This window comes from Chinchilla lanigera, unplaced genomic scaffold (genome assembly GCF_000276665.1).
Source record: "Chinchilla lanigera isolate Chin_1 unplaced genomic scaffold, ChiLan1.0 scaffold00024, whole genome shotgun sequence".
In the NCBI taxonomy this organism is placed as follows: Eukaryota; Metazoa; Chordata; class Mammalia; order Rodentia; family Chinchillidae; genus Chinchilla; species Chinchilla lanigera.
Genome location: NW_004955425.1, coordinates 13,532,266 through 13,556,147, shown reverse-complemented (window position 1 = coordinate 13,556,147; position 23,882 = coordinate 13,532,266). Strand labels below are relative to the sequence as shown.

Below are 23,882 nucleotides of genomic sequence, written 5' to 3'. Positions count from 1 at the left end.
TATGTGCTGTCTATATACTCTTCTCTCTTCCTTTTAACCCAGCCACACTGTAGACAGCTAGGGAAGCATGCCGAAGATACTGATGTCTTTCCAGAGGGACAACTTTTCTTTTCTTGTATGTGCTAATGGATATAATTCTGTCAGAGTAAAAGCACAAATGTCGAGATCTCATCGTGGTGTCTTCACCAACATGACAATTCTGTAACTGTTGTAAAGTAGCTAGCTTGTCAGCATGTTCAACCCCATTACATTGAGCATCCATGTAGTCTGACATCTGGCCTGATGCAGGTGGAATACAAGTGAGCCATGCGAAAGACAAGTGTTCATGTAGGCGGCTAGGACACATCTAAGTGTACAGTGTTAGCGTTAGTCTCTCTGTAAAACCTGAGTACTGCTAAAAGCAATTTTCCAGTGTCCTGTCTTTCTTGATGATTATTTTAATTAAGAAATTGTAAATCGTAGGTCCACAGAGTCCATGTGAACGGACAGATATCAGGATGGCAATAGTAGCTGATCACCTGGGACTTAGTTGGACAGGTAAGTGTGTATATTCCTGAATGGAAAAAGTACGCTCACTTAATTTCCTTCTTGTTATCTTGCAGTTTGTGGTATACATATTTTTTATATATATAAAAAAATAAAAACAAGCAACTAGTGTGAAAAAATGTAACCATAATCACTAATCAGTTGATTGCCGATAGCACCTTGTACTCTGTATTTTTCTGAAGTTTTTTTCTCTATAGTATTCTAGGAATAGAAGTTGAAATCTTATTTTGCTTTGATTTTAGGGATTTTCTTCACAAGGCCATTGGTGCTACCATAAGTAATCTTTCACCTCATAGCAGATTTACTTGGGGATGTAAAGGAAAACATAGCTAAAAACCTATGAAATAACACAAATTCTTTAACGTGATCAGTGTCCTTAGAACACCTGCCCCACGTTGGGGCTGAACCCAGGGCCTTGCATATGCTGCACAAGATCTCTGTCAGCTCTCTTTGGCAGTAGCTCCGTGAGCCTCTGCCTGGGTTTCATATAAAGTGCACACCTGGTGCTTTTCTTTCTTTCTTTCTTTCTTTCTTTTTTTAAATACACTTTTGTACTGGGGATTGAATCCAGGGCTTCATACATGTCAGCAACACTCTACCACTGAACTATGCACCGCCCAGCCCAGATGCTTTTCTTTGAGTGGACTCACTATTATGCTCAAGATTTATTTAAAAGTAAAATGTATAATACTTTCCTGAGAAGGAATGGAGTATTTGCTATATCTACATAAGAAAACAGAGGACTGACAGTTTAAATTTTGAATTGAAACTTTAAAAAATAAATACTCAATTCACAAATGTAGTTAAGAAGTAAATAACCATTTATGGTTAGTTCCTTGGAAGTGAATATTTGGCTTCATTTTGCTTCCATAGAAAACAAAGATCTGAATCTACGTCCGCTGGGCAGTGCTGCTTTATAGTTATTTAACTTTATCCTGTGCAAACCCAGGAACACTATACCACAGAGCTACATGCCAGCTCTTGTTATTTTTTGATGTAGGGTTTTATTAAATTGCCCAGGCTGACCTCATTGTAATACTCCTGCCTCAACCTCCTGATTATCTATCTAGAATGTCATATTGTACCACCACGCCTGCCCTACTCTGTGGTTTTGATTTTAACAGGGTCCCTCCCTGAAATCTTGCCGCATAGAAGTCTGAGCTACTTCAAGGCTCATAGCCTGCATGTATTTTTTAATGCACATGCAAAAATCATGGTTAAAATAATATTACTGTCATATCTAAAGTCATCTTGCATAACACCAGTGACATACAGTCCATGTGGTTTTCCATTATGAAAAGACAATGTGAAACTGGATAATGAGGAACAATTTCATCTAAATTTTGACCTGTGAATGTCCTCCGTCCCTCTAGCCCAGCCCCGCCACCACATGCCTGTCCCTGCCCTCGGGTATGTTGCTACTCACTAGGAACCTGGAAGCGCTCTTAAGACAGGTGGCCTGCATGAGCATTTGTAGATGGATGAGAGTTGAAAGGAACTTGCTCTGTATAAGTATTTGCTGATGAATGTCATCAAATTTATATTTTAATATCAGACACAAATCTGAAAATATAAGCCAGGTGTGGTGGCGCACACCTGTAATCTCAGCACTCGGGAGGCTGATGCAGGAGGATTGCTGGGAGTTCAAGACCAGCCTGGGCTACAAAATGAGCTCAAGGCCAGCTTGAACTGCATAGTGAAACCCTGTCTCAAAAGGCAAAGAAAAAAAATATTGGAGCTTGGAGCAAATGTTGATTTTGTGGTATTCTGTGCCCATAACTACTAGATTTCCTTAAGCCAACAACAGCAAAAAAAAATCCTGACATTTGTCAGAGTAAATTTGTGGAGAAGATGGGGCATAAGAGGAGCCTGATGGGCTAGGGATTACAGCCCAGTAGTTCAGTGCGTGCTTAGAATTCTCATGGCCCTGCACTGAACCCCCAGAACTGCAAGGGAGTGAAAAAAAGTCAAATATAAGCCACGTTATAAAACTGTTCATGTCGGTAGCTCCTTGCTCTTCACTGTGTGTACAGAAAACAGTCTGGGCTTGTGGAGCAGTTGGAGTATTGTCACTTAAAACACAAAGAGATGGACAACTTTTTAAAAATGTAATTAATTTCTCTAATTGGAATTAACCACATGTTCAATAAAGATTATTTGAAAATTTAACCCCTGTTAATATCCTAATGTGTATTGATGGTTAATGATTTCCAGCATTTTTATTTCTGATAACAGTTACAAATTTTATAATTGTCTGCAAAATCAGATCTTGCCTTTTATGAATAAATAGCACGTCCAAGAGCTGTACCTTATGATAGTGTCTTTCTAACTGTGGTCACAATACACTAAGGAGTCATGACTATTTGTTTTGAAATGGAATATAAAAAATAGTATTTGTACATTGCATGTATTAAAATTAAATTTTGTTCCTTCGAGAACACACCATCATGTATTTCTAATTATAGACCGTGATCACAACACTTGCAAGCTCTGCTTCGCAATGATTAACTTTTTTTTAACATGTGGACTGTTTTCAGTTTTTTAGTAGTTCAAATCTGTAGTGCAGTAACCTACGCAAGGCATTTTATGTAAACCTTGCTTATTAGGATAACACACTTGGTCAGAAGATAAAGACTTTTGTAAACTGAACTTATTTTGCCAACTTTGGAAATATTTAACAGAAATAGAATCATGACCAGTTCCTTTTCCATGGGAGCATTTACCGCATTTCATTTTGCAGTCATTGAAAGTATCACACACTTGATAATTTGTAAGATACACAAAAATACACAGTGAAAAGTCTCCAAAGTTTCCCTCTTCCAGGGCAGCCACTAATACCTAGATCATCTGTATTTTTCCAGAGACACCCTCAGAATTTATAAGATTGAGTGTGTGAGGCTATACATGAACAGAAAGCTAGGTCCCTTTTTGTACCCAAGTTTCTGTGTATCAGATGTAATGATATAACTCGGAGTCATCCGTCCTTAAACCTCCTGAGTGGAGTTCATAAAACTAGAAGGCCTCATGGAGCAGAAGAATGTTGTGTGGAAGTTGTGCTTCAGGAAGATGGCTTGGGGCAACCCTGCTGCTGTCTATTGTGTTGTGCATATGAATTTTATACCCATATTGTATGCTATTTGCTCAAACTGCAGAGAATTTGGCCAAATTAAAAGCAAGCAAGCAGCATCTTCTCTGTGAAGAAAAAAAGAGAATATTTATAGAATGATTTCTCAAGGAAACTTGATTACAAGTAATTAGCTAAGGAGAGGCAAATCAGAGCCTGGGTATAATCATTAGTTTCTTATGAAATCAAGTGTATGAAAATTAATGCCCACAGACGTACACGGGCTTTTTTATAAAATTCCTTTTCTTTTTCCTGGTAGCAGTAGAACATTGCTTTTATAAAATGTGTGTAGTAAAACTAGAATGTGCAATCTCAGTAACTCTCTTTCTTTTTACAGAATTGGCAAGGGAACTGAATTTTTCAGTGGATGAAATCAATCAAATACGTGTGGAAAATCCCAATTCCTTAATTTCTCAAAGCTTCATGTTATTAAAAAAATGGGTTACCAGAGACGGGAAAAATGCTACAAGTATGCTTAAGTTATATTATTTTAACTTTCAAAGCTGCATATACCAAATACTTTAGATACACCTACTCCTAGGTTCATACAAATGTTCTAAATTTCCTGTGCTTTTAAATACAATATAGGAAATTAAATGCAGAGTGATGATGAAGTAACAGTGAGCTTTTGAAGTTATACTTGTTTAATTGAGTACTAACATTCTAGAGGTCTGCTTTTAAGAAGCTTTTTTGGAGGGAGTATTTTTCATTTTGTCTGCCGTTCTGTCTGACCGTCAAAAATGGCAGCCGGGCGTGGTGGTGCACGCCTGTAATCCCAGCACTCGGGAGGCTGAGGCAGGAGGATCGTCACAAGTTCGAGACCAGCCTGAGCTACAAAGTGAGAAGGCCAGCCTGAACTGCATAGTGAGACCCTGCCTCAAAAAGACAAGAAAAAAAAAAGGAAAAATAATTCCAGTTGTTACATCATGGGATGGTCATCAGAAACACTGCTGTAGCCAGAAGCAGAACTGCACAAAAGAGGATAGGACCAAGCTAGGGATGAAGTAGTAGAATTCAGCTGACTCTGTGGCTGCAGAGAATTCTTTGATATCCTTGGGTGGGGATTGGTGGAGTGGGTGGTGCTACACTTTGGCAAGTGCTGAACCCCTGGCACTGGTCTGAGTTATTGTGGGTTTGCCTGGGTCAGCCTGACCTTAGTAACTCATGAGAATGCATCATAGAAGGATGACCTATTTTGACATTCTGAAAAAGAGCAGGAACTTTTTTGAAGTTACATTATACCCCCTTAGGAAAGGAGTCCACTATTTCAGGGCCTGTCTGCTCTGCTAGGGTGCAGTGAGTGCTGTCTGCTGTCGCCATCACACACAGCTTTGCCAAGTGTTTAAGACCCTACCCTCTCCGCAGCAGCAGGCATTCAGAGCTGGGTTAAAGAGGAGCTGTGAAATGCCAGCAGGGCCGCACAAGTCATGTCTGCGTGTGGATATCGCGCTGACAAGAAGAAAAGCATTTCATTTGGGTTCAACCTTTTTTCTCTCCTTTTCAGCTGATGCCTTAACTTCGGTCTTGACAAAAATTAATCGGATAGATATAGTGACTCTGCTAGAAGGACCAATATTTGATTATGGGAATATTTCAGGCACCAGGAGTTTTGCAGATGAAAACAACGTTTTCCATGACCCTGCTGATGGTAACTGAATTTAGCGTTCATATTTATTTAATCATTTGATAGCATTGGAAAGTGCAGTTGGACAAGGTTGTCACTTAAGATAACTAAATTGTGATTTGCTAGACTTATTTCCTCATTTTCACAGCATTTTGTCTGCCAGAGTCTGCGAATAAGCACTCTGACATCAAAGCAAGCCTGGTAAATGCCTCTGTAATATACAATGCAAGTAGTGAGAGATGAAAGCATTAATTATTGGGAAGAATTGGCATTTCTGACATTTTACGTGACCAAATGGAAGTTGAATACCTGGAAAATGCATTGTTTTTATCATTTTCAATTTTTATATTTACCCAAAAAACTAGTGATCTTTCATTTAGATGTATATGAAACCAAACGGTGAGCCCAGTTCTACCAAATAATCAAAGTAGTGAGTCAGATTAAAGTAAAAAATAGACAAGTCCTTAAGGTAAAATGCTGAATGACTGTGCTGGGACCAAGTATTTAAGGATGCGCTGGAAAAGTCCAATTTGTTTTAGTTATTAAACATTCGTTAAAACACTTTGACAAAGTGTTTTAGTTATTAAACATCTTTGTAAATCCATATGCTGCCATTTATTCTTTGGGAGATGCCTACCTCATCTATTGTAAATAAAGGGCAGCATACTTTTGAGTACAATGAGCATAAATATCACTAATAGCATAATTCATTCACATTAGCTGAATTTGGGGCTGGGGATTTAGCTCAGCGGCAAAAGCGCCTGCCTGGCATGCGCAAGGTCGTGAGTTCGGTTCCCGGTACCGGAGAAAAACCAAAAAATAAAAAATAAAAAATAACATTAGCTGAATTTATATAATGTTGTCATCTTCCCTGATGTAAACTGGGGCTTTTTCATCAAAGTATTAAGAAAAGCATAATAAACACCTTACTCTCTTTTGCAAGATAGCCCTGTCTTACCTCCACACATGAGGATTTATTCCTACAGTGAACTTTGAGTAGAAACTATTGATGGTGAAAGCAGAGAGAGAAGCCAGGGATATTTTCTACTACTCCAGGTTTTAAAAAACAGTGATTTTTTTTTTTTTTTCCTTTTAAGACAAGGTCTTGCCACTTAGTTCAGTTGAGGCTAGCCTTGAACCCCCTATGTAGTTCAGACTGGCCTCAAACTTATGATATTCTGGCCTCAGCCTCATGAAGGCTAGGATTACAGGCATCCACCACCTGCCTGGATTGATTTTTTCTTTTCCTTTTTTAAACTGGCAAACTTGCCAGGTGTGGTGGTGCATGCCTGTAATCACCGCACTCTAGAGGCTGAGGGACGAAGATCCTTGCAAGTTCGAGACCAGCCTGGGCTACAAAGTGAGCTCAAGGCCAGCCTGAACTGCATAGTGAGAGACCCTGTCTCAAAAAGACAAAAAATAAAATAAAATAAAATAAAATATAAACTGGCAAAGTTACAATAACAGGAATCATTAATTTCTAATTATTCTGCAAATGTTGTGTAAGAAAAGATCTGGAATTGTTAGAAAATTTTTGTTTACTAAGTCAAAGTCAATGGGAAATTTTAAGTATATACACAATAAGTAATAAACATGGATTTTTTTTCTAAAGCTTAGAAATACAATAGAACCTTGGAGGAAAAGCTGTCTTCAAGGTTATGCCTTATATATGAGGCCATATATTGGTAATCAAACTCTTTTTGTACTACATAAATAGATATAATATATAGCAAACTATATTATTGACAAGGTAGAGCTTATATAATTCTTCTAATATTCTTTATTGAGGGCAAAAACTATGAAAAGTAGCTATAGTTAAAAAGGTCACTAAACGAAAGCAGCTTTCTTGGAAGCTTCATTCAACGTTTTAAAATCATATCATTAAAGTAAGTTCATGTAGGCTTTTTGCTGCTATATCTTAGTATTTTATATTTCTTGTTCTAAAACTACTTAGGTAAATTTAGGAGTTTCACTTATACACATTATAAACCTCAGGTAATCTTAACTAACTTTCCAACAAGATTCTAGTTTACAAGTGTCCATAACTGGACAATGTCCACTTACCTATAGTCATTTGAATTCTAACAGTAGCCAAACTGGTATTTACCTTGGCTTGATGGAAAAATTCGTCTTCAGTGTGTCTAGAGCAATAATTCAGGAAACGTGCATTGTTGCTTTGTAAAAGTGTGTTCCTATCTCTCCTCTTCGTTGAATTTCTACAAAACTTCCTTTCCTCACCACGACCAGACCACTGTTGACTTTTCTCTCTGCTAAGGTAGAAAAATACTTCTGCAGTTCATACACAGCAGTGTTTAAAACAAGGGATTAGCTCGGTCCTTCCCATTTGTGTAGGCCGGTTAATGAACTCCACGTTGCATAGCATTGTCAAGAATATTCAGAGTGCGCTTCGCAAATGATTTCTTCCTATCTCTGTTGTGTGTCATTTCTGCTCCTCATTTGATTTGTGTTTCTAAGTGGATCCCACCACCAGCTTCACCAAGACCTCCGCATATACCACAACCCTTCATCTCTGTCATATTCTGACACCCGGAAACTTTACATGGACTCTGTTCTACTTTGTCTACTTTTAAAATCCTTTTCCTAACATCTTTTCAGATTTTTAGCCAGTGCTACTGCTCTAAAAATATAGTAACATTTCTTTCTGAAGTTTTAAGTTCATATATCTTTCCTGTAAATTTCTTACAAAGCGAGAATTAAAGTTGTGTTGTATTACGCATATGTATTGTTCTTAAAGTAAGTTATAGGTAATTAATTACAAACTTGTTTTCTTGTGGCCTGCTGTATTCGGTCTACCACAGTATGAATATTGCATGCTAAAATTCGAGTGATAATTGGCCATGAAATCAATGTCTTAAATAGGGACAATTCATTTTATATTGAATTAAATTAGCCTGCATATTTAAGTTAACTGTATGAAAAGTACCAAAATTGATAAGCAGTTGGTATCTTCGTTAGCATTTCTATTTTTTTGGAGTTTGCCCTAGGCTTTTTATTTCATTGTACTTCACGTAACTGAACTAAACCAATAAATTTTATCAACATTATTCTGTAATTCATCATGCATTTTCATACCTGATATACTTTTAATCATTCCATGTGTTTTTGTTTGATGTGTTCTAATTCATTCCAGTCAGTCCAAATGTACTGTCTTCCATAGGTTACCCTCCCCTTCAAGTGGAACTGGAGACCCCCACAGGGTTGCACTACACGCCACCCACCCCTTTGCAGCAAGATGATTATTTTAGTGATCTCTCTAGCATAGAGTCTCCCCTTAGGACCCCTAGTAGACTGAGTGATGGGCTAGTGCCTTCCCAGGGAGATGTAGTGCATTCAGCAGATGGACCTCCAGTTGTAACTGCAGAAGACACTTCCTTAGAAGACAGCAAATTGGAAGACTCAGTGCCTTTAACAGAAATGCCTGACGCAGTGGAAGTAGATGAGAGCCAGTTGGAGGATGTGTGTCTGAGTGAGTATCCTCAATATCTCGGAAGTTTGGCTGGGGTCCCAAAGGATGTTAAAGCATCCGAGTCATTGAAACAGACTAGAAAAGTAAGCGTAAATGCTGAGCAGCAGGAGAAAGGAAAATCTGGTCCTGATGAGGAGATGACGGAAGAAAAACTCAAATCTCTATTTGAGGACATTCAACTGGAAGGAGTAGAGTGTAAGGAGATGACAGAAGAAAAAATACAGGCTATTCTTAAATGTGTTCAGCAAGTGGAATTGGAAATGTCTTCAATTGCAGGTTGGCAGAACGAGACGTCAGGTGGAAACGTAGATTCACCCACTCCAGCTCGAAGAATAACTGGTGGGTTGCTAGACCGCCTGGAAGACAGGTATGACTCGGTCTCACAGACAGGAGAAAAGTGAAGCGCTGTTTATTTGTTTGAAATACTTTGTTTTAAGTAGATGCTCTTAAGCACGAGTCTTTCTAAAATTCCCAGTCCAGCTTCTGGATAATACCTGCTTTGAGAGGAGGTTCACTAGGCTAATCTGGAAAGAGAAAATGAATTTAAATTCAAATATAATTTTGAAAACTTGAATTAGAAAGACAAGCCAAAGATTTGGGTTTTTTTTTTAACTTTGGAAGACTATTTTTTTCTAGTTAATTGCTTGTAGTAGTCTTGTCCCCCAAACAGTTGTTTCCACCTACAAACAAATGTGTTGACTGTACAAAATTTTTAAACAATGGGTACAACACCATCATGTTGGAATAGCTACCCTTAAAATCTTGCTGAAAGTGCTGTAGATAAAGCTCAGTGGTGGAGCACATGACAAGCCCTGAGACCAGTCATCAGCACCAAAAAGAAAAAAAATGTTTTTGATGGACTTGTATCTTCTGTGTATATTTTTAATAATATCTTCATGTATAAAATACAGACAAGCTAAAATAAAAATCATCTGTCTTCCTACCATTCTGAGAAAAACATTTTATACCCCTTGCTACTTTTCTGTATATCATTCTTTTAAAAATGCCATGAAAGACATTTGCCAAATAATTTTTTACCAAAATAATTCTCTTAACATGAACCTGGTTCATTTTTATATTAGCACTGCTCTAGAAAGGTAAGTCTATAGTCGCAAAAACCTTGGGTCAGATCCTACCACTGTTGAGTAGTAACTTTGCAAATTTAGAGAAATTTCTAAGCTCTCACAATGTCACTTTAATCATATTTCTACCACCATTTCCCTCAGACAAGAATATAGATCACAGAGGCTGGGGATTTAGCTCAGCGGCAAAAGCGCCTGCCTGGCATGCGCAAGGTCGTGAGTTCGGTTCCCGGTACCAGAGAAAAAACAAACAAACAAAAAAAAGAATATAGATCACAAAAGAAGGCATGTAAACTACCTACCAGAGGACTTGTGCAAGTCATAATCTCTTGGCAAAAGTAGCCATTATTTTCACATACCCACACATCAGACTAAAATGTATTTTAGGTAGGTGGCAACTAGTTAGTGATAAGCTTAAATTGGATGCAAGAGAGCTGATACTATTTCTTAACCATGTGTAATATTTTCATATTTCTGGTACACCTCTTGCTCACAAAAATTCACAAAGAGAGACTCAGAGGGGTACTGGGAATCAAACTCAGGACTTCATGCTTGCCACGCAGGGACTGCGTGTACCACTGAGTGTACCACTGAGCTAAATCTCCGGCCTCAGAAATCCATTTAAAAGAAAGATTTTTTTAATAGTAAGGAAACCACTCCTCACCAACATCTGCTCACCAGGGAGGTCAGCAGAAGTCAGGAGTGGGAGGAGATGAGGTTCAGGTAGAGGTGTTATAATTAGAAAAGTGGGAAAACTGGATTCATAGCTGAAAATATACACAGAACCAAAACTAGAGGCTCTTTGGGATGCCAGAGTTTCATCTCAGCAGTTCACTGTGTTGTTAGGAGATGTTGTATTTGTTGATTTTTACTAGTGACACAAGAGTATTTTGCAATATCCTCCCCTTATAGATTGGGAGGGTTGGAACTATAATATGCCCATGAATGCCTTTCAACATGTAGCACTTAAGTGGCTGTAGAGGTACAATTCTTTTAAAAAAGACTGAACGCTGGCTAGATTGGGGTTTGGGGATGCCTGGAGCCTGTGTATACCTCTTCACACCTCCATCCGTAAGCACCCCTCACATTTTAAATCCTTCCTGCCTTTCTATTTTATGCCTTCAACAGTAAACTTCAGGGTTTCTGTGCCGTGAGTTGCCATTGTAATTTGCCTGTTTTATCTTTTCCAGCCCTGATCAGTGTAGAGATTCTATTACCTCATATCTCAAAGGGGAACCTGGAAAATTTGAAGCAAATGGCAGCCATGCCGAAGTCACTCCAGAAGCAAAGACAAAATCTCACTTTCCAGAATCCCAAAGTGATGTCGGAAAACAGAGTGCTAAGGAAACTCTGAAACCAAAACTGCACGGATCTGGTCGTGCTGAGGAGCCACCATCGCCGCTAGCAGTGTATCAGAAATCTCTGGAAGAAACCAGCAAGTTTGTAATAGAAGAGCCTAAACCCTGTGTGCCTGTCAGTATGAAAAAGATGAGTAGGACTTCTGCTGCTGATGGCAAGCCACGGTTTAACCTTCATGAAGAGGAGGGGTCCAGTGGGTCAGAGCCAAAGGTATGTCATCAGGCTGCCGTTGCACTCTTCCTGAAATGTGCAGTACTGTTTGCGTCCCTCCTTTTGCTTGTACCGGATTCACGATTCTTTACTATGTCTAAATTGTAAGTGGGTGACATTGTAACATTAATGGTGGTGGTAAAGAACATGCTAAGTAAAACACAGCCCATTTAATCTTACCTGCATTCCCAAGGTAGGAAAAAGGAAGCAGCATCTCTGTCGCCATTTTCAGAAGGGTGAAGAACTGCAGATATTTAAGTAACTACCGTAAGGTCCAATATTAAGTTTGTCTGGGATTTAGGTTTTCTAACTCCAAACCTAGTCATCTTTCTCATTAGATGATAATTCTGTCCCTTTCTGGTTTTTCAGCATAATTTAACACACTCACAATGGGGCCATAATTCATATGTCTTACTGCTGGTTGGCTTCAGCCACTGGTGGTACATGCGTGACCATCCCATGGGATGGCTTGTGCCACTGTTGGTACAAGTGGTGCAGTTTTATATGGGACAGTCATGCATGTACCATCAGTAGTTCAAGCTGGTGAGAATGTGATTTTTAAAAAGTATATCGGATCTGACCCATCTAAGATCCTTATTCTATAAGATCTATTATCTGAAAGTATTTTAAAACTTGAAGAGACAAAATCACCAAGTTGAAGATGAGGTTGACAGCTGTCAGAAATTTAAAGTCAGAACTATCATTTTTATATCTACAGATAATTAAGCTTTATTTCTAGTAGTTGAAAAACTTCACTGTGACGAAGCATTTGCTCTTTGTGTTGATATGTTCTTGTGGTATCCTCTAGTACATTTTTAGTTTTAGATATTGAAATATTTCAAGCTGAAATTATGACTCACAGATAGGTAGAGGAAAACAAAAATGAGTTGTATTTTCTAGACTTTTCACTACTCTCAAGTTTTGAGTCTCTCAAGTTTTGAGTCCTTTGTCAGCTATGCCATAGACATAGACTGAGAATTACGTGTCTGTGGGATAATCGCACATGCCTCGTCCTTGAGATATATCTAGTTTACCTGAGACCCATCATAATGCTTAATTTAAAGTTTAGGAAAACATAACTAATTTGACATCCTTTCCTTTTGGCTATTTGCTGGCTTATTAGAAGGCAGAGTAAGAGGAAGTCAAATTGTGATCTGTTTTTTCCGTGGATGTTTGTTTTGAGATTCAGTGAAGGTGGTTATTAAATGAGCTAGAGATTATTTTATGAGGTCAGTAAAGCAAATGACTACCACAGCCAGGAATTGAACATTGTGTTCTTTCTCTGTTTTTCTTTTGAGCATTTTTGTTTGAGTCTCTCTCAGGCCTTTGACTTCCTTCCTGACAAATGTGGTTTTGAATATTGATTTTTGTCTCTTACTTGATTCTTAGTGTATTTAGCAGAACGAATTTGGATAGACTGTTCCCTCTTAAGGCAAGCTCACAAGACATAGGAAATAGTAGCATAGTGATATTTTATCTGTGAAGACTTATTCTGCAAATGTCTATTAATATCAATAAAGAAGTTCTGGAAACAACTACCATGCAATGTAAATAAGCACTGCTGCATGTGTACACTGGCATTGGCGTATGCAGGGTTGAAACAGAAGATCTTAACTCGTGAGTGAAACTCAGCTGAATTCATTAGTAATGGAAAATAAGTACCTTTGGAAAGAACTTTCAAGATGTCTTATAAATGAGTCTCAACCTTTCGTGTTGGTTACCAGTCCTACTAGTATATGATGATCATAATTATGTGGAGTTTAAGCTTCCGGGAAATATGAGTGTGAACTCACAAGAAATCCAGAGATATTCAGGTTGTATCTTTCGTGGTTCTACCATAGTACAGTAATAGCAACCAAGTAGGTCACCTGATGTATGATCTCAGAAAACAGCCCCCTTTTTATCCCCTAAAAAATCAGGTCAAAAGTGCGGGTGCTGCTCTCACACGGATGACTGCCTGCTGTTACAAGGTAAAATTCTGCTATTTTCCACCTCTTTTCATGCAAGAACTCATTTGTAGGAATACCAAGAAAATTCTCTTTGTTCTCTTAAAGTTTCTCCATTTACTACCACTTTGCGGAGAATTCTCCCAAAGCACCCTGATTCTCAGATTGTGCCACTGTCTTCTCTGTTTCTCACCGTAAGGCTGGCTGAGGCTCCAGAGAGATAGGGACTCTGAAACATCAGCCAAATAGCTCCTTTTTCTTTATGTCAGGGGCTGGCCTCGGGATTCTCGATAGGACCCCATCTAATTGACATCTAGGTTTGCTGTTAGTATTGGCATTAACATATATTCTTTGGCTTTGTCAGTGTGCCCAGTGAAAACCTTTCCCCAATTTAAGATTCTATGTATGGATAACTCAGACCCCTCTTTCCCTTTTGCCTCACCCAACCCATTAATAAGGTGTATTTTTCTTTCTTGAGTGGAAATTCCACGTCTGCCCTTTTTGAGTCCTACGGCCTTCCCCTCACAATATATTTCTTAGATCCTTCAGCATCTCCCAAATTTACTGTCCTTTTCTGAAAAAAATTTAAACTATGATAGAGAACTTAGTTTTTAAATTCTTAGTTCTTGCAAAGCTACTGGCTGTTACTTCCTTTTGAAACCATGTTATTCAATAGGATGTTTTGTTCAAATAAAATTTCCTATAAAGTCAAGTTTGTTATTACTCATACATCTTAAAATACTTAAGTTTACCTTTAGTGAGAAGAATGGCCATATTATTTACTCAACTTATTATTTCATCCAGCATATTATTTAACACCTACACTTGCACTTTTTCTCCACTAATTTAACAAATGTTATCATTCATTTTTGTAATGGATGTTAACTGTAATACTCATCTTTTTTTATTTTAAAGAGAATAGTAAAAAAAAAAAAAAGAACAGTAACAAAATACAAACAAAACAAAGACATTAAAAATGATACAGGGTTTCAAACCAAATGATAGGGATTAACAGTGGTTGTTATATTTCTAACACTCACCTTGAGGACTGTGAGATTTGAGATAATTACCAGAATTTGAGATAATTACCCTTACAGTTTAGAAATAAAATCGTTTAGTAAATACTCTTCACCGTGGCTATTAAGAAGTTGTTTTTTTTTCTTTTGAATGACATAGTGTTTGGCACTTGGTTGTTTTTCCTATTTCCTGTCCTTATTGCCTAAAAAGTAATGTTTTGTACATTTGCTGGATTCTTATCTGTACCATATTATTTTCCATGAAGTGTTCTGTTTTCTACTCTTATTTTCGTCTGTAAAAGACCTCAAGCTTCTCATATCTCACATTCTTCTAAACTCTCACTACCAGTTTTCTTTATAAGAATTTCTTGATACAAATATGTGTACCAAATTATGCTGATGTAAATTTCAAAAAGGCTTTGGACAGAGTTATCACATTTGACCAATTTTTCATAAAAATCAGAAATATACCTCTTTTTGTAGATAAAGTGAAATGTGGCCCAACCTATAAGGTTATACCTTTAAGTCAAATGAGTATAAATATAAAACTATTTTTAAAAGAAATATGAATGCTTCTGTAAACTAGTAGCATTTTGTTTCAAGAGCCAAAAATGTTATTTAATTATTTTTAATAAATTATAATCAAGTACCTTGATATTTACCTACATATATAGAGTAGTTTGCTGCTCAAAAATTTTGGGCTGGGATTGTAACTCAGTGGTAGAGCACTTGCCTAGCATGCATGAGTTTCAGAGTTCAATCCCCAGCTCCTGGAGAATAAAAGCTTTCTTCCACTTAATTTCTAAGATTCTCAATAATATATATCGTGATATTCCTTAGTGGAGAAAAAAAACAGCAAATAAATGTAATTCTTTCTTGATTTTTTTTCTCAGAATGTCTTTTATTTTAAAATGTGATGGTAAAATTATACTAAAAATGCATTTATCAGGACTTGAAAGACAGTGAGAATGATTCAAGCTCAGAGGAGGAACGGAGGGTCACCACCCGAGTTATTCGCCGGCGTTTGATTATAAAGGTACCCTGTAGCCAGATGACTGTGGGACATCGCATAATATTAGAAACTCCTTTCATGTGATTTTTTAAAATTCAGCATGCTTGATAACTACATGGCTCTCTTTCTTTGCATATTTGAAAGTTTATAAAAGCAACAACCAAAAGGAAAATCAGGCTGCACGGCAATGAGTATTTCATACAGGCCTGTTTGACATGTGGCAGTTATAATTTTATCTCATAATTCTTGGCATTTGTGTCTTGCTTTTCTTGGAGCAGTGCTATGTGTATGAACAAGAATTCTGTCTGGATGAGAGAGTAGATCACATAAAATTAAATGTTCAACCAAAACCTCAGAGACTAATGAGGTATGAAGTAAAATAAAGAAGAAAAAGAATGGAAGAAGCAAAAGGTTTCCATCTGTCTCAAATTCCTACTGTCTTATCATTCCCATGAAAAAAATCAATTCTACATTATTAATTACTGGTTGAGGATTTTGGGTTATAGTGTGGCATAAGGGTATGTGATATAATGCAAGTCTAGCAAAGCTTCTAAAATAGGTATTTAACTATAGTAACTTGCACAGAAACATTAAGCTACTCTCCTAAGTAGAAGAAGTGCTTTTTGCTAGAAACAAAAAATATAACTCCACCCCATTATAGCAAAAGCGAGAATACTGTGAATCATTACATTTTTCTCTACAAAGGTCTTTGGAGCACTGACCTTATGGAGAGTAGAGTCCACCACGGTGCTCCTTGCAGTCTGCCATTTGTCATCATTCTCTGGTTTTGAAGAAAGCTTCCTTGATGTTAGAATAATTGAGTGCAAAGAACTAGGAGGCTATTTTTCTAACACACTTGAGGCTTCTTGGTTGCCAGTTCTGGAGAGAGAGGAAGAGAAATATCTGTTGAAGACTATTTATCAAGTTTTCCCAGTCCCAGAATATCAAGAGACCTAAGAGAGGGCCTCACTTTGAGACATAAAATTTCTTAATCCTACTGTATTGCACTCTTGATGAAGAGCAGCAGAGAGAAGAGAAGAACTTGTCAAGTCTGCAGTGATAAAGTTTTTGTTAAGACCAGAAACATGGAGAAAATAAGTCCTCATCTAAATTTTGAGCTTTCCCCCCATCAACTGCAAGCACAGTGGGGAACTCTTCATGGGGGGAAAAAAGCATGAACCACTTCTTTGAAAATCCTACACAGGCAAACAGATTCATTTCTGTCTAGCACATTTGCAAGTGTTCAATCTGCTGTCTATAAAATCCTCATAATCAGTCACCTACCATATGTCCTCTGGGGTGGGCTGGGGAGTACTTGATTCAGTTTTTCTATAGGTACAGGTGGAGGTATAGCCATACCTTTGCTCACATTTGCTAATCTCATGAGTCTCTTCAAGAAATGATATTTTAAAGTGAAAAGTCTAGAAAAACCAGAGAAGACATGCTGTTTTCTAACTTGCTTTTTATGCTTTATGTATGACTTACTCATTGCCACCTCATTTGCTTGTAACCGCTACCCCTAACTGTACAGACTTTCCCGTAAAAGAGAGGAAAACAGTCACGAAGGAGAAGGAACTAGAACACCTCAAAAGCGGGGAGTAAAAGCAGCTTTCTCTAACCTTGAAAACCAAGCAGCAGCAACATCAAGCCCCTGCCCCCCACCCATGAGGATTCTTTCTTTTGGTTTCTTAGCACTCTAGAAATGAATCTGCAAACTGGCTCATAAATGATCTTATTAGAATGAGAACCTTGAATAATGGATAGCACATCAGTGTATTAAGGGTCTAAGTTTAAAATACCAACATGTACTATGGTGCTATGGGCTTCACAAAACAGCGGTATCTATTTTTCTCCCAAATACATACTATTGAAGTTGGTGTAATTTTAGAGAGACTTAATGAATGGAATCATCAGAGAAAGAGTTTTGTATCTGGCTAAAGAATAATTATAATTATCTTTGGAAGTTATAGGTATAACAAAGCAAGTTTAAGCTGCACATATATAGAATCCTTTCTGGTTAATATTTTCCCATTGAGATTTTTGGAGCAGCTAAGAGAATCACACTTCTGTAGCTTTTCTCTTTATTCCATATGTTGCTATCTTCCTAAAGTAAAAAGAGCTCAAGCACTATGGTAATAATACAATAAATGTGACACGGGAATCACCTCTTTCTGAAACATCAAATGGCAATGTTAGGCCCTAGAGGGACCATCTAGACTCCAATGATTTGCTTTCCTAGTTGACAGAACTAGATGAATTAATTTGTTCAAAATCACACGGTTGGGCCAGGTGTTGGTGGTATAGTGGTGAGCACAGCTGCCTTCCAAAATCGCACAGTTGGGCAAGAACGGTTCTGGAATCAGAATCAATCTAATGAAGTACTTTTCCCTCCGTGCTGTATTTCTCGTCCAGAACAAATAGAAAGGAGCCTTTTTGACTAGCCCAAGCCAAACATTTGGCCACTCCAACCTTTCCACTGGCGTAGATGATGGTGGCATTAGGCTGCCATTGCTAGGAACGATTTCATGGGGCTGGAATGCTGGGAATCTGACCTATTTCACGGGTGCTGGTCTACCCCAAGCCGAGTCAGCAGAGTTGCCCTGTCTGTCATGTTAATCCCTCTCTTTTGGGGTTGTCCATCCCTTCCAGAGCTAGCTTTGTCTGGGAAGTGTCTCCCAAAGAAAACAGTAGTTATGGTCAGAATTCCACTGGCATAAGTCTTAGCAATTTGTACAATAAATGGAACTAAAGTATAATTTTATGATTTTTATCTCTATTTTTATAAGTGAACCCATTCATTTTAATGCAGTTGTGATTCTTTTTATACTTAATAGTTTCCAATCATTATGGAAGTTAAATTCTTCCATTCATTGTGGGACTTTTGAAGTTTATCAGCATAATCATTTATTTCTATGTAATTTGATAATATCACAGTAATTTGAAATGTTTAGAGGAAGTTTAAACTAGTAAGCAGTCCTTTAAGCTTGTTTACTTTGCTTAGCAAATTTATTGAATGCCAAAATAAAAACTTTAAACCAACTCACAAACTATTGTGAAGTTTGGTAAGTTCTGAACGGTTGATTGTTAAAATATAGCACCACTGCATTTTTATTTCAATATTTCACATATTTTAATTAGAGAGTAGATATATGTTTTCCTCATATTAAGCAGTTCAAAAGTTCTACCTAACCATTCCATTTCCCGGAAGTAACCATTATTTACAAACTTTATGTTTATATACATGTATATGTGTATACACACGCACACACACACACACACACACACACACACACACACACTCCTTCATGTAACAGGGTTTGTTAGACTATGACAATGGGTTATACGTAATACTGGAAAATTTGCTTTTTTTTTTTTTTGGTGCCAGAAATGGAATTCAGGACCTTGCACTTGCCAGGCCAGGCACTGTGCCACTGAGCTATAACCCCAGTCCAAAATTTTCTTTTTGCAAAATACATCTATCCTAGGTTTGGAATATTCAAGTTTTATTGTGTACATCAAAGCAAATTGGTATATTTCATACTAATATTTATTTTAAAAAAAAACTCTAGGAAAGAGAAGTTAAAATTATGACTTGCAGTACTCCTTCTAGGGATGTAAAAGTAAATACAAGTAGCCTTTGTTAACATAGCCACCACAGATGAAAATGTAAAAATATGTATGTTGAAATTGCCCTTTGAAGTAAGTGGCAGCATTTGTCTAAAATATTGTTATCAACCAAACCAAGGAGGAAATGTTGTTTACTTAAAAGTTTATACTGCCTTCAACAACATTAGACACATTAGGACTCTTATTAAGGCAAGTCCTCAGAGATCTCTCCTTGGTAACACTTGTTCTCTAGTGTATTTGACAGAATTAAAGATGCATGTTTTTTAAAAACTTATTTCATTACTTCTTTCTGTCTTTTCTATCTAATCCAATTCCCCAGTGTAGTTTCTACATAGCAATTTTTGCCACAGTGAAGTAATGATTGACTATATTTTGTAGACTTTAAGGTAAAGAGATGTACCTTTACCTGTAAATTATTCTTAAACCATATAAAGTTTCATGTAAAACAATGAAAATGTTTACATACTGGAATAGTTCTCAACTAATATGACTTGTTATTTATAAGTAGGACTTTGCTTTTTCTAAGACTCTTAATCAAAATACTGGTATGTATTCACTCTGCTTATAAATATACCTACTTAACATTCCTTTCAGAGACTGTCCAAACCATTTAAAAATTAATTAGCATCTTTCCTACAAAAGGATTCATTCATAACACATTCAACAGGATTCTATTTTGCTGGATTCTCCTGAGACCCTCTAGTTGCATACCACTCAAAGAGCTGAATGTTTGTAAGAATTAGCTCAAAAATATTTTATTCATTCATGTTTAAACTCGTGAAATTTTTTTATGACATTTTATTGCTGCTTTTGCTGTCTTTAGGTCTTTATTTTCTAAAAAAAAAATTAAACTTTTAAAAATTGTTCTCCTCCAAATATATGAAATCAATCCTAGGAAACATAAACAACAGTCCCGTAAAGCACTGGATTTTAGTGCATTCAGACGAGTGCGTTAATTGAAACTCAAATTAAGGATGACCGAGGCAGGAGAGGCAGGAAACATTTTCTCAAATGAGCCTCCTATCCTGCCTAAGGTCATGACCTGTGTGCCCAGACTCAACAAATACAAAGTCAATCTATTCAGAAATTTTAAAAAAGTAAATAAGAACGGGAACAGAATTTTGTTAGCAAAACAAGTTAATTTTTATTCTGTGTTCAGTTGTTTTAAACCCGGACTCGCCTTCTGCGGGTTGGCACACGCGTAGCTTTCTCGCATTGCCAAGCTCTGACAGTGAGCAGAGCTGCTGTCCTCCTCCTGCCACGTACGCTGCAGAGAGGAGCCGTGGCTATTGTTGTGGTCTCTCTTTCCCAGAAAAATCACGACTGTACACTGCGCTGCAGCATTACCCACTTCACCTTTTCAACAAGTTTGACCAACAGGTCACTGGGCCCCTCAAGTACAAGTCCACATTTAAGATATTTTTCCTCGTTCCCCAAACAGCAAGCAGCACAAATCTACAGTGGAACATTAGTGAAGAAGGTGATGGTATAGTAGAGTCCTGCTTTTGCTCTCTGAAGGATTTGTCATCTTAAACAATCCTAAAGCAAATGAAGAGATGCTAAGGAGTCATCTCAATTCACCAAACTCCTTATGAGCAGGAAAATATGAGCCCACCCTGATAACTAAGAATTTATTCCACTTTTTTTTAACTTACTAACTTTTGACAGTGTCCACTTGTAAATCAAAGAACAGTTACTAACTAAAAGATATAATCTTAAATTCCTTTGGTATTGCTTTTGTCTGTCCCACTGCCACTTTGGCCTATGGCAGTGGAGATAGTTATCACCTAAGACCCTTTCACTTCATGATAGTACTCTTAAAATGTTCTTCATGAGGTAGTTATTCTCATTTAAGTCCTACCAAAAGCTGGGGCAAAAACAAAAGTAAGATTGCTTTATACCCTGGAGTTTTTCATAGTCTTTCCAAAAAATGTTTACCCTCAGTAAGTGAATTTTTAAACAAAGATGATAAACACTATACTCCCACTGAGGTAGTAGTGTGTCAAATCAGATTACAAAAATTTAATCCATAAGATCCCCAGAAGTGTAACTAAGGAACAAACCCTGTTCTCAGAGTCAGATGATCTGATCAGAGCTCTAATCATTGGCTAAAATATTTATTTCCGACACATGGAGCCGTTTGGTTTACCTGTGAAATTTGTTGCTGACTACCATTCTTACACCTGCTTGCAGTTTAGTGCTTGAAGACTATTGGCTGCTAAATAACCATCAGTGAAGTCAGCCTTTTGCTCTCACCCTGGAGGAGCAAGTAGAACTCACTGCTGCTTTTTCTAGAATTCCGAAGCATGTGTGTGGTGTTTGGAGTGGTGTGGTGATATCTCCGTGTAGTACACTGCTAACCTCTATGCCACACCCTCTAGGGAGAGGAAGCAAAAAACATTCCTGGTGAATCTGTCACAGAAGAACAATTTACTGATGAAGAAGGGAACCTCATCACCAGAAAAGTAATCATCATTGAGATTTCATGCTTCCCTTGGAATTGAAATTTCTTACCTTAAAAGCGTTACTGTTTTTGTGCTGTAGCGTCACCAATTGAAACAGAAAAATCTCTACTTGTCATTATTGCTTCCTACAGATCACTCGGAAAGTAGTAAGACGAATTATCCCACAGGAGAGGAAACGGGATGAAGTGGTAATGGCGAGGGATTGCCAACGAGAAAGTAGAGGATAAAAGCTTTGTATACTCCCTAAAAGCACTGCTAACGGGCTGACATCTGCAGTGTGGCAGCTTGACGCATTTGCTGCTTTTGACTTTTGCATTTGATCGGCGTGAAAAAAAAAAAGACTTTTCTTCCTAACATTTCTTAATGATACTGTATATAGTTTTCACTGTCTTCAGCGTTTTCACAGGGATAAATTCATTTATGGGGACAGACTGTGCCAGTTTGAGAGAGAAAGAAGATAAAAGTTTCACTACTAGGGCTTGGCCATTGGTCAAGTCTGCTTAGGACACAAATAAAGGGCAATCCAAAGGACAAGATTTGAGTAGTAGCGGGGCAGAAACCTCAGTTCACTGTGTTTGCGTCAGATCTATACATTTGCCCTTTCTGTCATATTCTCTAGGGAAATGTGCGGTCCATCTTCCCCTGACAAGGCCCTCCTCATTGGGTTTCCCCACCCCCATGGGGCCAGTTGCAGAACCAAAGTCCTCACACTAAACAGTGTAATTCATTCCAACAAATCCTCACCTGTCAAGAAAACATCTAGTTACTTTTCCGTTCTGTTTCCCAGATCTTTACCCTCTCCTGTTTAAAAATAGAAACTTCAGTAGACTTCTTTCTGAGGAAAAGAGTGAACTGACAGTTCCTTGGGACTAGGTCAGAAAATTAGAAAGGCTACTTGTGTTTTCTTATAGTTAGTAAAGTAAAAACTGAGTATTGCACAGCAGTCTTACTGTCAGAGAACTGTGCTCCTAGTGCTCAGCGAAGAGATCTTTTTGGAAAATGGATACCTCTATGTTGTAGGAAGAAGAGCATAGCACGGGTGATTCCATAAAATTCAGAAGAATGAGAACAGTCCCTCGGATAACAGTATGTCCAGGGTATTTAGTTCTTAAGTAGTGCTTTACGGAAAAAAAAAAAAAACTTGTTTCATTATGACAGATCTCTTAAAATTCTGCTGGCTTAAAATATTGTAGTGTTTATTAATTTTTTTAAAATTGGGATTTGAGTGCCTTGTGAAGTTTGGTGATGATTTCTTCTAGCTAACTACAAGAAATGGATAGCCTGCTTTTTTGTATTAAGCCACTAACCTACTGAATTACTGTGAAGTGCAGGTATGTTGTGTTCATTCTGACAGCGCTCTCTTGTTTGCCGTGGTGGTGCTAGGCCATAGTTAAGCCAAATAGACTGCGTGTATTTTGAGATGTGAAATGACAAAAGTACATTAAATGGTTCCACTTATCCTAATCCAGCTCCAGGGACCAGAATGGGACCTACTTCAAAAGTCTTCCACCATGAAGTCTTAATGTGCGTATTCCTTTTAAAGCAGGGAGAAGGTTACAAGGTGAAGACGAAGAAGGAAATCCGGCATGTGGAAAAGAAGAGCCACTCATAACAGAACGGTCAGTCAAGGTGTCAAGTGTGCTCATGTCAACCACAGTGAGGCTTAAGTTCCTGTGAAACCTCCCAATAAGTGATTCAGATCATCCCTGTCCTCTTTTTCACTAAATCCCACCTTAGAAAATGTGAAGTTGTTTATGTTCTTTTTATAGATGCATGTATATGGCATGTGCATATAAGTGTGTGTGCATATATATATTCTACCTATATCATGTGATCAAAAATAGGGTGAATATGTATTTTTGAATCATAGTAATAGACACGTTTTGTCATTGATCTTCCCCATAAGACTCCTCCTCACTTTGAACACATTTACTCCACTGTTCTTCACCACTTTCTGAGGCAGTTCTGGAATTCTTCTTTCGTAAGTGCCTGTGGTTGCACCGTCAGAGCTGCTTCTTGATGTCCAGAACCAACTCAAAACATGTACCTTTCATTTTGACTTTGGGGAAGAGCCCGGAAGTGCACAGTGCCGGGTCAGGTGAATAAGGTGGACGAGGACACACCAGCATGGTTTTCAGAACCCTGTTTTTCTGTGGTGTGGCACTTGGCAGTGGCATTTACCATAGTTTTGATCACGTCTTATACCTGAAAAAAGACTTCTAGAACTGTGTCAGAAAGTGGAAGAACAGTGGGATAAGTGTGTTTGAAGTGAGGTGAAGTTAGATTAATGGCCAAGTGTCTTTATGTAATAAGTTTTTAAAATTTAAGCACTGACTATATATTTTGATCACCATATCTATTATATATAATATATATAATTTAAA

At 37.7% G+C, this 23,882-nt stretch overlaps 1 protein-coding gene across 19 annotated transcripts in view; it reads left to right on the top strand.

Annotated features, from left to right (window-relative positions):
* Ank3 (ankyrin 3, node of Ranvier (ankyrin G)) overlaps positions 1-23,882 on the top strand; it is a 329,054-nt gene that overhangs the window by 295,139 nt on the left and 10,033 nt on the right. For 11 of the 19 annotated variants that reach the window (XM_013514813.1, XM_013514811.1, XM_013514810.1 and 8 more), the window contains 6 exons: positions 463-537; positions 4,008-4,139; positions 5,175-5,318; positions 9,058-9,148; positions 11,054-11,432; positions 23,042-23,117. In XM_013514813.1, the coding sequence (XP_013370267.1) occupies positions 463-537; positions 4,008-4,139; positions 5,175-5,318; positions 9,058-9,148; positions 11,054-11,432; positions 23,042-23,110 (890 nt within the window). In that variant the 3' untranslated portion in view covers positions 23,111-23,117. Of the gene's footprint in view, positions 1-462; positions 538-4,007; positions 4,140-5,174; positions 5,319-8,472; positions 9,149-11,053; positions 11,433-13,351; positions 13,403-23,041; positions 23,118-23,882 lie in introns of all 19 variants that reach the window. The other 8 variants (XM_013514817.1, XM_013514816.1, XM_013514819.1 and 5 more) reach the window with 3 other exon arrangements.